General features: G+C 40.8%; 1 protein-coding gene across 1 annotated transcript in view; it reads left to right on the top strand.

The window, feature by feature from the left end:
- Positions 1-14,838, top strand: part of TXNDC16 (thioredoxin domain containing 16) — an 83,904-nt gene that overhangs the window by 17,122 nt on the left and 51,944 nt on the right. Inside the window, exon 6 of the mRNA XM_084877660.1 lies at positions 2,584-2,658. Coding sequence (XP_084733786.1) covers positions 2,584-2,658 — 75 coding nt within the window. The remainder of the gene's footprint in view (positions 1-2,583; positions 2,659-14,838) is intronic.

Consider the following 14,838-nt stretch of genomic DNA (forward strand, 5'->3'; position numbering starts at 1 on the left):
GGTATGTGTAAGAGACAGACAATCAGTTTCTCTCTCTCCTCCCTTCCTCTTTCTTTTCTTTTTTTTTTTTTTTAAATAAATTTTTATTGTTCATATTATTACAAGTGTTCCTTTCCCCCCCCTTCCCACCCCACCCTCTGCCCTTTCCCCACTCCCCATTGTCCTCATCCATAGGTGCACAGTTTATGTTCAGTCTCTTCCCACATTCCCCTCTCCCCTTTTCCCCAAGAATCATCAGTTCACTCCCCTTCCATACCTCTGATTCTATTATATTCAACAGTTAATATTGTTCATCAGATTTTTTTTTAAATTTCCTTGGTTTTTGGATTCACTTGTTGATAGTTACGTATTTGTTGTTCATAATTTTTATCTTTATTTACTTTCTCTTCTGAAAGAACCCCCTTCAGCAATTCATATAATTCTGGTTTGGTGGTGATGAACTCCTTTAGCTTTTTTTTATTAGTGAAGCTCTTTATCTGACCTTCGATTCTGAGTGATAGCTTTGCTGGGTAGAGTATTTTTGGCTGTAGGTTCTTGCTATTCATCACCCTGAATATTTCTTGCCATTCCCGTCTGGCCTGCATGGTTTCTGTTGAGAAATCAGCTGACAGTCGTATAGGTGCTCCTTTATAGGTAACCACCTGCTTAGCTCTTGCTGCTTTTAATATTCTCTCTTTGTCCTTTGCTCTTGGAATCTTAATTATGATTTGTCTTGGTGTGGTCCTCTTTGGATTCCTCTTATTTGGAGTTCTGTGTGCTTCCTGGACTTGTAAGTCCAATTCTTTCCCCAGGTGGGGGAAGTTTTCTGTCACTATTTCTTTCAGTATGTTTTCGATATCTTGCTCTCTCTCATCTTCTGGGACCCCCATGATTCTGATGTTGGATCGTTTGAAGTTGTCCCAGAGGTTTCTTACATTATCTTCAATTTTCTGGATTCTCTTGCCTTCTAGCTTCTGCAGAGGAGTGTCTTCTGGCTCTTTATGTTCCAAATCTTTGACTTGATTCTTGCGATCTTCTATTCTGTTTTTAGGACTCTGTAGAATATTTTTTATTTCAGACAATGTATTCTTTATTTCTTGTTGATCCCTTAGCATTTCTTGTTGATCCCTTTTCATATCCTCATAGGTCTCATTTATTTTATCGGCCTTTTCTAGGAGTCTCTTGAAAAACCCTATAAGTGTGGTTTTGAACTCTATATCCAGTCTCTTTTTGTCCTCCATTTCTTTCGTTTGTGATCTATTTGGTTTAGGCATTTTCGCAGGCAGCTTTCCTGATGGGGCGGGGTTTCAGGGTGGAGCCTACAGCCTTGGCTTCCGTCAGCCCCGCCCTATGCGACTCCTGAGACTCAGGGTCCTTCCGTACTTGTTGCAAGCGCCTCTGAGAGAAAGGTGCCTTCGATTTTCGCCTGCTACCAAACAATGTAAGCTCTCCCGCAATGGGCCCGAAACTGGGGTTCAGTTCAGTTGTAAGTGGAGTTGGAGGTGGCGTTCAGAGCAGTCTGGAGCCTGTCTCCTTCCCGCCAGGGCAGTCCTACGGCACAGCCGGCCGGCCCTTCTCTGCGCGCTGTGTGCGCGCCTCTGGGACCTCCTTTCGCTACAGCCCAGCTCCCTATGGTTGAGCCTGAGTCCCCGGGGTCTGGCCCAGAACGGGGGTTCAGAGCAGTCAGGGGCCCAGCACAGTCGGAGTGTTTATCTCCTTCCCGCTAGGGAACGCCAGCCAGGCACTCGGCCTCCCTCCTCTCCGGCTCCGTCCTCTCCGCGCGCCGCGTGTCTCCGTACCTTGGGCTTTTACAGCTCCTCCGCGCTTCCTTCTGGTTTTCTCCTTGCTTCTCGTTGTAGAATTTCCAGTCAGTTGACTTTCCTGTAGTTCTGGGTAATGTCCATTTTATATTTTAGTTGTATTTTATTGAAATTGTTGCGTGCGGCTGCGGCTAGGTGCCTACCCGAGCAGCCATCTTGGATTCCAAATCCACTAATCTTCCTCCCTTCCTCTTTCTCTCTAAAACAAATAAAAACATTAACAAAAGAGGAAATGTAGGGTTTTAAATAGACAGGTCAGGCCATATTCTGGTGTGAAATAAATGTACATACTCTATTTTTGAGGGGTCTGCCAATGTGCTAAACTGAGGTTGGGTCTGCTAAACTGAGGTTTCTCAGAACTCTGTCCTCAAACCCTTGGGATTTGGCCTGGGAAATGGGGAGAGAATCTGTCTCCTCCAGAATCCACTGCTGAGGATACTTCTTTCTCCTCCTTCCGAGCCCAATTTGGGTATCTGTGTATACGTGACAGGGAGGTTGTCAGGAAGTCCTGTTTGGATTTATGTTTATTCCCCAGTTGTTGTTTTTTTTTTTTTGTTTTTTTTTTTGCTAAACCCAGGACATAAGCTTTTCAAAGTTGACATAGTTATTAGTCTATATTCAATAAATATTTGAGTGTATATTATGGCCAGCTCTTTGGTAGGTGCATGGTAGATAAGACACACAGGCTCTAGCAGTAAAGAATTTATAGTCTAGTATATTAGAGAAACAAGTAAGTGGAATGCTAAGGAACTATTTTTGTAATGCCTTTTCAAACTTTTTACAGAGGCAACATATTGCTGAGAGAATTCCCCACTGATACCTTGTTCGATGAGAATGCCATCATTGCTCATGTTCTCTTGTAAGTACAGGGGTTACCCATTCACTTCTTTACTTATTAGTTATCTAGTGATTTCATTTTAGACAACAATGGTCCATTAAAATGTTTTAGAGTTTTAACATTATATTTGTAGGGATCAATTTCATATAAATTGCTGGTCTATCTTCCCACATAGAGGATATCAAATTTCTTAAATGGCAAATAATACAAAAACATGTAGGTTCTCTGTATAAAATAGGAGACGACATAACACAGCTACGTGGGACGTACTATTGTTTTTTATTCTACCTATGGAGTGAGTATTTTACCAGGTAAGAAGCTCATGTTTGCTATTCTCAGTAGTATTTTTAAAGCACCTAGCATCCTTCTCACCCAGCCTGATTTTTTTTTTTTCTGGAGTCTGTAGCTCTGTGCCTGCTCAGTAAATGCAGAAAGAGTTCAAATAATCGCAGCCCATACCTGAATGTTTGGAGAGAGAGAGAGAGAGAGAGAGAGAGAGAGAGAGAGAGAGAGACAGAGAGAGAGAGGGAGGGAGGGAGGGAGGGAGAGAGAGAGAGAGAGAGAGAGAGAGAGAGAAAGAGTGAATTTAAGTTAACTTCACTGGCATGGAATCTTTAGGCCTGAGATTCAGACCTACCTGCAATTTACCTCTGAATGAAGTCTGGTATTCTCTTTGATGACAAAGCTAGAAACTATGACTTGTTAAGAACATGAGTTACATAAACATTCCCAATTTAACCGTGATGTAGGCCCGTCACCAACTAAGATCTTTGCTGACATTGGCTATCTTTGTCTTCCACTTGGTTCCCCTCTTGTCTGACTGGATTCCCAGAAAAATTGGGTGAAAGTTAAATTACAGGAAACTGAAAACATACAGGTGAAAAGCGTGTTTATCACTTTGCAAATGGATACTTTTAAATGTTCCAATATTCATATCATTGAAAGGTCTTTAGAAAGGATCCTAATAACCGATATCCTGAGGCCTCTAGGTTAAGAAGACAATTATAAGGAATGAAAGATGGTCTTTTGAAGAAGGAATTCCAAACAGCTGGTGGACTGCCTTAGAAGGGGACAGAGAAGGGGTATCCTGAAGGGGGAGGGGCATTAAAAGCTTAGCAAAATGGCCAAGAAATAGAATTGATATTTGTAAGAACAATGGATACCTGATGACTGTCTTTGATCCAAAAATGAGGTTGAAGAAACAAAGGAAATTCTTTGACGGACGGGGGAAGGGCAGATAGTATTGTCTTTGATAAGTTTGACAGCAAATCCTGGAGCTGCAGGTGCACCTTGGACAGCCTGATAACAGGGAGATTTTGACAGCAATTGGGCCTTAGAAGTGGAGTGGCAGTCAGTGCTGGGGACCCTGTTCTCTGAGCTGGCTAGCCTGTGGAGCTTATGTCATGCAATCCTTCTGTGGGGGTGTCTTCTTCCTTATGCTGTGCTAATGCTGGTGTGTAGAACATTAATTCCTCCAAGGTTATTCTCCATGTTTCTCCCCTGTGCCAAATACCTGTGAATCACTGGGGATTCAAAACAGAAGAGGGTGCGGCTTTTTTTTTTTTTTTTAAACATATTTTATTAATTTTTCACAGAGAGGAAGGGAGAAAGATAGAGAGCTAGAAACATCGATGAGAGAGATACATTGACCAGCTGCCTCCTGCACCCACCCCCACTGGGGATGTGTCCTCAACCAATGTACATGCCTTTGACCAGAATCGAACCTGGGACCTTTCAGTCCGCAGACCGACACTCTATACACTGAGCCAAACCGGTTTCGGCTTTTTTTTTTTTTTTGAGGGTGCGGCTTTTGTTCTCTAGGTCTCAACCCACAGGTTGAGAACCGCTGCTGTAGAGCCTAAGACCACCAGAAAACACAGATATTTACATTACGCTTCATTAACAGTAGCAAAATTACAGCTATGAAGTAGCAATGAAAACAATTTTATGGTTGGGGGTCACCCCAACATGAGGAATTGTATTAAAGGGTCGCAGCATTAGAAAGGTGGTGAGAACCACTGCTCTAGGAGTTTAGTATTTTGTTGTAGAGCGAGATATAAACAAAATATCACGTGGTACGTGAAATAGAAGTATGTGTGCATAGGGGCTTACGGACCCACAGGGTAGGGAATAGTTTTGTCTAGAATGAGGGTGAGTATTTACTAAGAAGCCTCCCTGAAGGAAGAGGCACTGGGGAGGAGTCTGAAAGCATAAGGAGTTTGCTTGGTGAAGAAACGGAAGGTGGGGGAATAGTGGGAACTGTGAGCAGAGACATGGAGGTGAGAATAGTTTGGAAAGCGTAGGTTTTACTGGAGTATCAAATGTGAAGCAGCAGATGAGGGCAGAGAAGTAGGCCCGGCCGGGTCAGATGAAGGGATTTTTGTTTACCCTGTGAAGAAGTTTAGGCTTCTGGAAGGCCACTGAAGGGTGAGGAGTTCAGATCCACCGCAAAATCCTTGTGTTGCTGAAACCGGTTTGGCTCAGTGGATAGAGCATCAGCCTGTGTAGACTGAAGGGTCCCAGGTTCAATTCTGGTAAAGGGCATGTACCTTGGTTGTGGGCACATCCCCAGTAGGGGGCGTGCAAGAGGCAGCTGATGGATGATGACTCTCTTATGGATGTTTCTTTTTTTTTTTTTTTAATCTTTTTTTTTTTAATTTATTTTTTAATTGATTTTTTACAGAGAGGAAGGAAGAGGGATAGAGAGTTAGAAACATCAATGAGAGAGAATCATCGATCAGCTGCCTCCTGCACACCCCCTACTGGGGATGTGCCTGCAACCAAGGTACATGCCCTTGACCAGAATCGAACCTGGGAACTTTCAGTTTGCAGGCTGACGCTCTATCTACTGAGCCAAACCGGTTTCGGCTCTTATGGATGTTTCTAACTATCTCCCTTCCTCTCTGTAAAAAATCAATTAAAAAATATATTAAAAAAAAAAAATCCTTGTGTCATCTTTCAGACCCAACCATAGGCAATTATAAGGCTTTGCCAGGCAGTCCTTACAGGGGGAAGGCGCCCTGTCCACACCAGACTTGGTGCACAGCCAGTGCATTGCAGTTTTCTAGAGAAAATTGAGGTCAAGGACTCAGGCCCCTCCTCCCTCCCAGTCAGTCCCTTAGGCCAAACACGCTCTTGTGTACACCTACATTTCTAGCCCTGTTGTCTCCATTCCAGGCTTCATTATCAGGGACCTCAACTGAGGCACCTCCTAGGTATTTCTGATAAGAGCCTCTTAGGTGTGCTTTGACTCAGTCCCTTCCCACTCCCACCCCTTCCTTCTTTCCTTCACCCCAGCCCACCATTCCCTAAAGAGGCAGGAGCCTTCTGTTTGGTGTTCCTTGGAATGTGATGGCAGCGTGCATCTGAGCTTTGAGCACCTGCCCCTCACTTGGGGCTGTTGCATGGCAGGGAAGGGAATGAAGCCTTCTGGAGCTGGTGCCTCTCTCTGCCTCTTGCGTGCACTGTCGCAGTAAGTGAATAAATGCTGGATTGTTACTTTTAGCTTGGCTTGCTGTCCTAATTGAGCAACACTTGACTGTTCAACAGAGGGCTGCCGGAAGGCAGGTGATGTGATTAAATTGGTACCGGAGTGCTCTTTCTAGTGAATGTGACAGCTTCATGGGGGTCCCGGAACATGGAGAAACCTTTGTGTGGCCTTTGTACCATCTAGGGTGGTGGATTAGAGAGAGCAAAGAGACTTTCTTTCTAATGCTTAGGAGGTGAAGTCAATGGGACGTGGTGATAGTTAATTTGGTAATAATCAGCAAAACTACAAACTTTATTCCCTGATCTCTTTTCCCCCCCACCTTACTCTACTGTAAGTCTAATCTGACCACCATCTGAGTAGGCAGGAAGAGCAAATTTTCAGAAGATAATCTAATTTAACAAGGCAAATGCCCATCATAACTGAGTCTTAAGTATATAGTTGTAGAAACTTGAGCCCCTGGGAAGTACAGACCTAAGAGTTGTTAACATATAGGCCATCCAGGGTTCTAGGACAACACCAACACTTAGGAGAAGAAGAAACTTAAGGTGGAGGGTGGGAAAAATGTCAAGTAGAATTCCAAAGAGGCAATAGCCTCATTTTTATTTATATTTTTCAGAACACTTGTATATGAACTGAAAGTTTACATTTAGAACATATTGCTTTACTTGCCTTGCTACTTAAATTTGTTCTTTATGTAGAATGCTTTGATTGAGACCAGTGATCCACAATTATACTTGAAATTTGCTTCTTTGTCAACTGGAAAGATCAAGGTTTAAGATAATTTTTTATTCTCAGACTATAGAAAAATGCAATTGGAGAAAAATTGAGTTAGTAAACTCTGATAACAGAAAAATGAGTATAAACTTAAGGTAATTTTTACACTAAATTTTTAAGGAATTTATTGGATCATTATGGGCAATTTTTTATAGTTTATTTAAACATTCCTAAAATATCATTGATTAAAATGTATTGACTAACTGCTCTATTAAAATTTTGTCACATTGATTTTTCAGAATACAGTAAGTGACTAAATCAAGTGTTTAGAGTATAGCAGAGTACCATGTATGTAAGAAAGGGGTAAGTCCAACACTCTGAAGGGTCTCAGATGTTACCCAATCTGCATAGATACTTGCAAGAAACACCAGACAAATCAGAAATCAGACTACATAGCCAGGGGCCAGGGTAACATGGTATACTAGATCCCCATTCCCAGTTCTACACAGAGCAAAAAGGATGAGAGCGATATGCTTACACCTGTACTTGTAGCGAACTTGGGATAAAAAGAACTCAGAGATTATGTATTGACAGGAGCTGGCACATTTACTCTGGGGAGACAGACTATTTTTTCTTTTTCTCTGGGACGTAAACAAATTCTCTGGTGAGGCAGCAGTGGAAGGTCTGAACCCTTAACTATGTCTCCGGGGAAGATAAGAAAGGTTTTATTATACTTTGAATGACTCCAGAGATAAGGAGACAAATAACTTTATTTACTTACTTATTTTTGTTAGCTTTAAAATAAAATTTTTTAAAATCTTTATTGTTGAAAGTATTACAAATGTCCTCCTTTTCCCTCCCATTGACCCTTTCCACGCCACTCCCACCCGCCCTCTCCACAGGCCTTTACTGCACTATTGTCTGTGTCCTTGGATTATGCATATATGCATATACATTTTTTGGTTAACCTCTCTCCTTCCCTTCCCTCTGAGTTTCAGCAGTCTGTTGCATGCTTCCATGCCTCTGGATCTATTTTGTTTGTCAGTTTATTTTGTCCATTAGATTCCATATATAAGTGAGATCATGTGATAACTATAATGTGAAAAGGAATCATTGTCCATCTTTGTGAGATACCAGTTTTCATGTTCAGGTTTAGATTGTACGGGAACACAGAAATCCAGGGAAGATTGTCTTCAGAGCTTTACAAGAAACGTGATATTGACTTACAGGAATGGAATGGGGAAGTTGGGATGGAGGAGGGAGTTGTAGGTAGTTTCTTAACTCATCAGCTATTTAAAATAAACATTTTAAAATTGATTTTTAGAAAGAGAGGAAGGGAGAGAGAGAGAAACAGGGATGTGAGAGTAAAACATTGATTGACTTCCTCCTCACGCTTCCCGCTGGGGTTTGAGCCCACAACCTGAGCATGACCTTTTTGTGCCACACCAGCCAGGGCTTAACTTGTTAGCTTTTTTGGTATCTTTTATGGTTTGAACGATATAATGGTGTTACCAATTTGCAAAATAAATGAAACTTAAGTTTAAAAATTCTTAGCTCTGTTTTTTAAAATTTTCATAGTCAAAAGTGGTGGAATTGATAACTATGTGAGGAAAATTTTACCTCCAGCTTAGATGAATTAAGAAGGTAATATTTAGAAAAAGAAATTTAAAGTAGCGACTAATCTTTATTTGTTGAATACCATATGTCTGGCAAGTCAGAGGTATACGAGATTAGGTCACTATAATCTCAGATGAGGATTGGAAGTTTGTATGATACTTGAAGTCAGGATTCACTGAGGATTTGAGGCACCTCATCCTTTATCTTCCTTCATGTGATCTGAGTACTTTACCTCTTCTGATTTCTAGTTTTCCTCATTTCTAAATGTTATCATTGCAGCCTATGTGATTATTGTGAAGATCAAATAAGGTGATGCATGTGAAAACACATTGTGGGTTTTAGCCTGTGCTCTATAAATGTGTTGTTTTTTTTCTGTATAAATGCGGAGTCTCATTTTCAATTAAAAAAAAAGGGGGGGGGGGCAACCCAAATTCAGATATCCACCTATGGTCTGGTCACACACAGTGCTGTCAGAAGTGAGTTCAGGGAGTTCATGCTGTGATAGCTGCCATGAGGCAGCAGTTGCAAAGAAAGGCCATTTTTCTAGTCATTGTTGACTCCTTAAAAGCATCCCTTGATACAAAAAGGAAAGATTGTCTAGTACTATAAGAAACAATGAAACCTTATTAACTCTTCATTAAGATGTGGTACTCGATATTCTTTGAATAATATCCCCCCACCCCACCCCCGAAAATGGAAGGTTTATTTCCATTTAAATTAACATACTCATAATAATATGAACTTCAAATTTTATAGGAGTTATTTTCAACTATCATATTTCTACTAATATTTTATTCTTTAACACATTATTGCCGAATCTGGGTATTGAGTCTAAAGGTTACTGTACAACCTCTGGGGAAAGCTATTCTTAGAATTGTCTTCTTCTAAAACTCCTGAACTGTGCTCATACTGGTCCTTTAATAGTTTTTGTGCTATTGTGCATTACTTTATCTGTAGCAGGCTTTTTCCTACACAGTATTGTCAGGTGGGTTCCTGTTTGATAGTGAGATACTTTTTACTGGGAAATTATAATAAAAAATTACTTGTCTTGGATTTAAATTCCTCACAGCTCTGTGCTAATTGGTAGTAATGGTTATATCTCCAAATTGTTCCCTTTTTTATAGATTCCTTCTACCAGTGCATAGCACCATGAATGACATATGTTAGATGCTCAAAAAATACTGGATTGGTTGGTAATGCATGATTTTGGAAGCTTCACTTTCCTATTGTTAGAAATGGTAGGAGCAGAGCCCTGGCTTGTTCATTCCCAATCAGGACACAGGCTCAGGTTGCGGGCTCAATCCCTAGAAGGGAACAAGTAGAAGGCAGCTCATTGATGTTTCTCTCTCCCTTTTCCTTTCCTTTCTCTCTAAAATCAGTGAATGACATAAAAAAAAAGAAAAAAAAAAAAGAAATGGAAGGAGTGGAAATCTTCTTGTGTTTTATAAGCCCATAAGATTGCTTATAAGAAGTGAGTAGGAGACTATCTATAATGATAAAAGCATAATATGCTAATTAGACCAAATGTCCTTCCAGGTGAAACCAGAGCTGTGAGGGCAGCCTGGGTCCCGGGTGCCAGAGGGAAGCGGGTGCGGACAGCTCGGGGAAGGAAGGCCCACTCTTGTGCAGATTTCATGCATCGGGCCTCTAGTACAGTCTAATATATGACAAAAAGACAGAGACTGGTGTTTGTAGAGTTTGTCATTACTTGTACTCTTTTAAAAAAGTATATATTTTATTGATTCTTTTACAAAGAGGAAGGGCAAAGGATAGAGAGCCAGAAACATCAATGAGAGAGAAACATCCATCAGCTGCCTCCTGCATACTCCCTACTGGGGATGTGCCCGCAACCAAGGTACATGCCCTTGACTGGAATTGAACCTGGGATCCTTGAGTCCACAGGCTGATGCTCCATCCACTGAGCCAAACTGGTTAGGGCATGTACCCTTAATTCATATTTCAGAGGTGACTCCTACCTGTTTGTTTTTTCAACTGTATTAATTTAGAAAATGCTTAATAAAATACTTTGGGATATTTTATTTTATACATGGATCTGGCCAGTTACAATATAGTTAATTTAAATAAAAGTAATTTGTTTCTCTCTCTCAGTGACTCCCCATCTCCTCTTCCCTCCGAACCCTAGGGACTTTGCTATGGCAAATAGAAAGGAACATTTCCTTTTTATTGTGTGTGGTTTTTTTTTGTTTTTGTTTTTTTTTTAGAATTTGAATAATGATAGAAATATAATATGAAAAATATTTTATTCTGAAAAAAGGCTTAGCAGCCTGATACTCTGAAAGCAGGGACAGGTAGACTTTTTATTTCATCCTTTATTTCCTCCTTCATGTGATCCCCCCCCCCTTTTTTTTCTCTGACACACACTCAATTCTTATATATCTAATGGTTGTGATAGGAGAGTCTCAGGAAAAGCACAACACGGAACAAGAAGGCCTTTCTGGTGCAGGAAGAGCAAAGCAGCCCCAGGCTATTTTACTGAGTCATTAGAGCAAGAACATCCCCAGGCGGGCTTTTCCTTGAACCCTGCCTAGTTCTCCTCTTTGCAGCTGGAATGAAGGAGCACAGGCTTGTGGAACGGGTCCTAGAGTTCCCTCCGTGTGCCTATGTTCTGGTCGTTAATATTAAAAAATAAAGTTAGGAGGCCATTGGGGAAAATCATAGGGATCATTAGATTATGAGTACCGTTTGTTCTGGTTTTTATTACCTCATGGATAATGACCACTTAATGAGCTTTCGGACGTGAGGCCAGGTGACCTCTCTAAGCCCCTTGGCCTTATCTATAAAATGGAATTAATGATAGCGCTGATCTCAGATGACTGCCATGAAAATGAAACAAAACACCATGCATTGCTGAGTGCTCTTAGTGATAAACCCCAGAATCTAGGTCTGACGGGCTTTAAGCAGAAAAGGATTTGGAGCGGATATAAGAAATCTCTGACTGGCTCGGAGAGCTGGAGAACTGGACTCGGTTTATACGGCTCTGAATTAGTCATGGTCATGACGGGGAAGTAGTGTGGAGGGGACTGTGGCATTCCTGCTGAGCGCTCTGGGGCTGTCATCCGCACTGCTCTTGCTGCTGCCTTTGAAGCTGACCGTTGCACTCCTGCTCCTTCAAATACTTATGCAGTGTCCTGATTCTTTATATCACTAGCTCCTCCAAAAAAAATGTCAGGCCAGTGATTATGGTCATGTAGCTGTGCCCTGCAGTAGGGAACTTGGGAAAGAAGATTACCATAATACTATCACGGGCCTTCGGTTTTCGAACTAATTCGTTCAGAAAGGCTGTTCAAGAAGTGATTTGTTCTAAAACTGAATCATTTCCCCCCGTTAGAAATAATGTAAATTGAATTAATATGTTTCAGACCTCCAAAAGATTCCCTGTTTTAACATTTTTATATATAGTACATGTTTAATCTAGAAATAAACACATGTACTGTTTAATCTAGAAATAAACACTTCTTAAATTTATGAAACCACACCATACTAGCCTTAAACTGAAGATTTTTAAAAAAAATATATAATTGCCTTGCAGATACTATCACTGGCTAACTGCTTTTCCTTTATCCAATCCACAAGTTTTTCTACCTGTTCATTTGCCTGTGATGGTTGTTTTTTGAGCACTTTCACATCCTTAGCAACATTAGCTCTCTTAATGGCTTCTCTATGTTTTTAAGTTGTGCTAATCCTTGATTTCTGCCAGCAGCAAAAGCATCATCTCCTTTGTTTGTTGCCTGAGAGACGATTTTTGTCACCTGAGATATCAACATAAAAGGGTTGTCAGATTGAAAACTGAAGTTTTGGTTGATAACCCAGGTATTTTTCCTGCGAACAACTTGGTTGAGAACCAAATTATTTGAGATTGGAGACATTCGAGAAATGGGGTTCAATTAGCCTTTGTGAGGGGGCTCAGCCCGTCTGTGAGGAGGCCTTCCTTCACCATGAAGACTTCAGAAGCTGGGAATTCTCAAGGTAAAAGACAGGAGTTCAGCCGAAACCAGTTTGGCTCAGTGGATAGAGCATCAGCCTGTGGACTCAAAGGTCCCAGGTTTGGTTCAGGTCAAGGGCATGTACTTTGGTTGCAGGCACATCCCCATTAGGGGGTGTGCAGGAGGCAGCTGATTGATGTTTCTCATCGATGTTTCTAACTCTCTATCCCTCCCTTTCTCTCTGTAAAAAATCAATAAAATATATTAAAAAAAGACAAAGAAAAAAAAAAAAAAAGACAGGAGTTCAGAGCTAAGGAGACCCAAAACTGATTAATTACCACTACTTATAAAATGCTTAGCACTATTCCTGACATGTGGCAGTGCTACCCCAAATGCTGGCTTTTAATAATTTATATGTGACAGTCCTTATTTGAGGAAAAGATTAGGGAGATTTTTCTCTCAGATCTGATTTTCAAAGCACCTACATTACAGCTGCCAGAGCAATAGAGGTTAAAGAGTGAATATAAATTTTAAGGCTATACTTTACACAGAAGTCCTATTACGTTTACTAGATGGCACCTCTAGTTGATTGGAAGTAACTCAAGAGAAATCCTGGACTTGTTAGCCAAAATGTATAAGCCACAAATAGCCCAGATTGACACTAACACTCCATTGCCATTCATTAATTGCCTGTCTTTCCACCTGGTTTCCCATTTACATGAGTGGTCAGTTAAAAAGGAGTTTAAAAGTGATCGCCTTAGTGACAAAAGGCCCGGATTCGAGTCTCAGCTCTACCAGTGACCACCAGTATGATCTGGAGCAGATCATTTAATCCCTCAGACTGTTACTGGTATGTGTTGAAAAAGAATATTCCAAGAATATTGTTGAGGGTTTAAATGAAAAGATGTGCAGATATCTAGCCATAGTGAGACTGCTCTGTAAATATTTCTTTAAAAACAACAACAACCACCCTGGGAATTGCAAAATATCAAGTTTTATGTTTCTTTTAAAAAGTTAAATCTGTAATAAAAAGTCAATATTTAAGCCAGAGTAAATTAGGGCAGTGGTTTCAGGGTGTCCTTGAAATCACAATAGTTTTATAATAATACTAAGATATTATTATTATTTTATTTTATTTTATTTTTAAATAAATATTTATTGTTCAGATTATTACAGTTGTTCCTCTTTCCCCCCCACCATAGCTCCCCTCCACCCAGTTCCCACCGCACCCTCTGCCCTGACCCTCCCCCCACATTGTCCTTATCCATAGGTAGTATATGATTTTTGTCTAGTCTCTTCCCACCCTTTTCCCCCCTAGAATTGTCAGTCCACTCCCTTTCTATGCCCCTGATTCTATTATATTCACCAGTTTATTCTCTTCATCAGATTTTTTATTCACTTGATTTTTAGATTCACTTGTTGATAGATATGTATTTGTTGTTCATAATTTTTATCTTTATCTTTTTCTTCTTCCAGGACAGCTGTGGCAGGGCCCTGGGGTTAGGCTCTGTAGCTCCGCCCAGTCAGTCAGAGTGAGGAAGTAAGATTATAGTTTTAACCAGATACTGAACTAGGTTGGAAGCCACCCGTCCCCCCCATTTTCCTTTTCAACATATGTCTCCTTTTTCTCAGATTGACCCTCCCCACCTCCAGCCACTCCCACCCCTGAGGGCAAGCCCCCACCGCCCCAGTGTCTGTGTCCATTGCTTATGCTAATATGCATGCATACAAGTCCCTTGGTTGATTTCTAACCATCACCCTCCTCTTTTGCCTTCTCTCGAAGTTGGAAGGTCTGTTCAGTGCTACCTTGTCTCTGGATCTGTTTTTATTTATCAGTTTATGTTGATCATTATATACCACATATGAGTGAGATCATGTGATATTTATCTTTCTCCAACTGGCTTATTTCGCTTAGTATAATGCTCTCCACTTCCATGCATGCTGTTGCAAATGATTTAAGTTCCATCTTTTTTATAGCAGTGTAGTATTCCATTGTGTAGATGTACCACAGGTTTTTTTTTTTTAAAAAATATATTTTATTGATTTTTTACAAAGAGGAAGAGAGAGGGATAGAGAGCTAGAAACATTGATGAGAGAGAATCATCGATCAACTGCCTCTTGCATACCCCCTACTGGGGATGTGGCCACAACCAAGGTACATGCCCTTGACCAGAATTGAACCTTTCAGTCCACAGGCTGATGCTCTATGAGCCAAACCGGTTTTCGGTTGTACCACAGTTTTTTAATCCACTCATCTGCTGATGGGCACTTAGGCTGTTTCCAAATCTTAGCTATTATAAATTATGCTGCTATGAACAAAGGGGTACATATATTCTTTCTAATGGGTGTTTCTGGTTTCTTGGGATATATTCCTAGAAGTGGGATTACTGGGTCAAATGGGGTTCCATTTTTAACTTTTTGAGGAAACGAGGAACT

This window comes from Pipistrellus hanaki (genome assembly GCF_964339955.1).
Source record: "Pipistrellus hanaki genome assembly, chromosome: 1".
Classification (NCBI taxonomy): domain Eukaryota; kingdom Metazoa; phylum Chordata; class Mammalia; order Chiroptera; family Vespertilionidae; genus Pipistrellus; species Pipistrellus hanaki.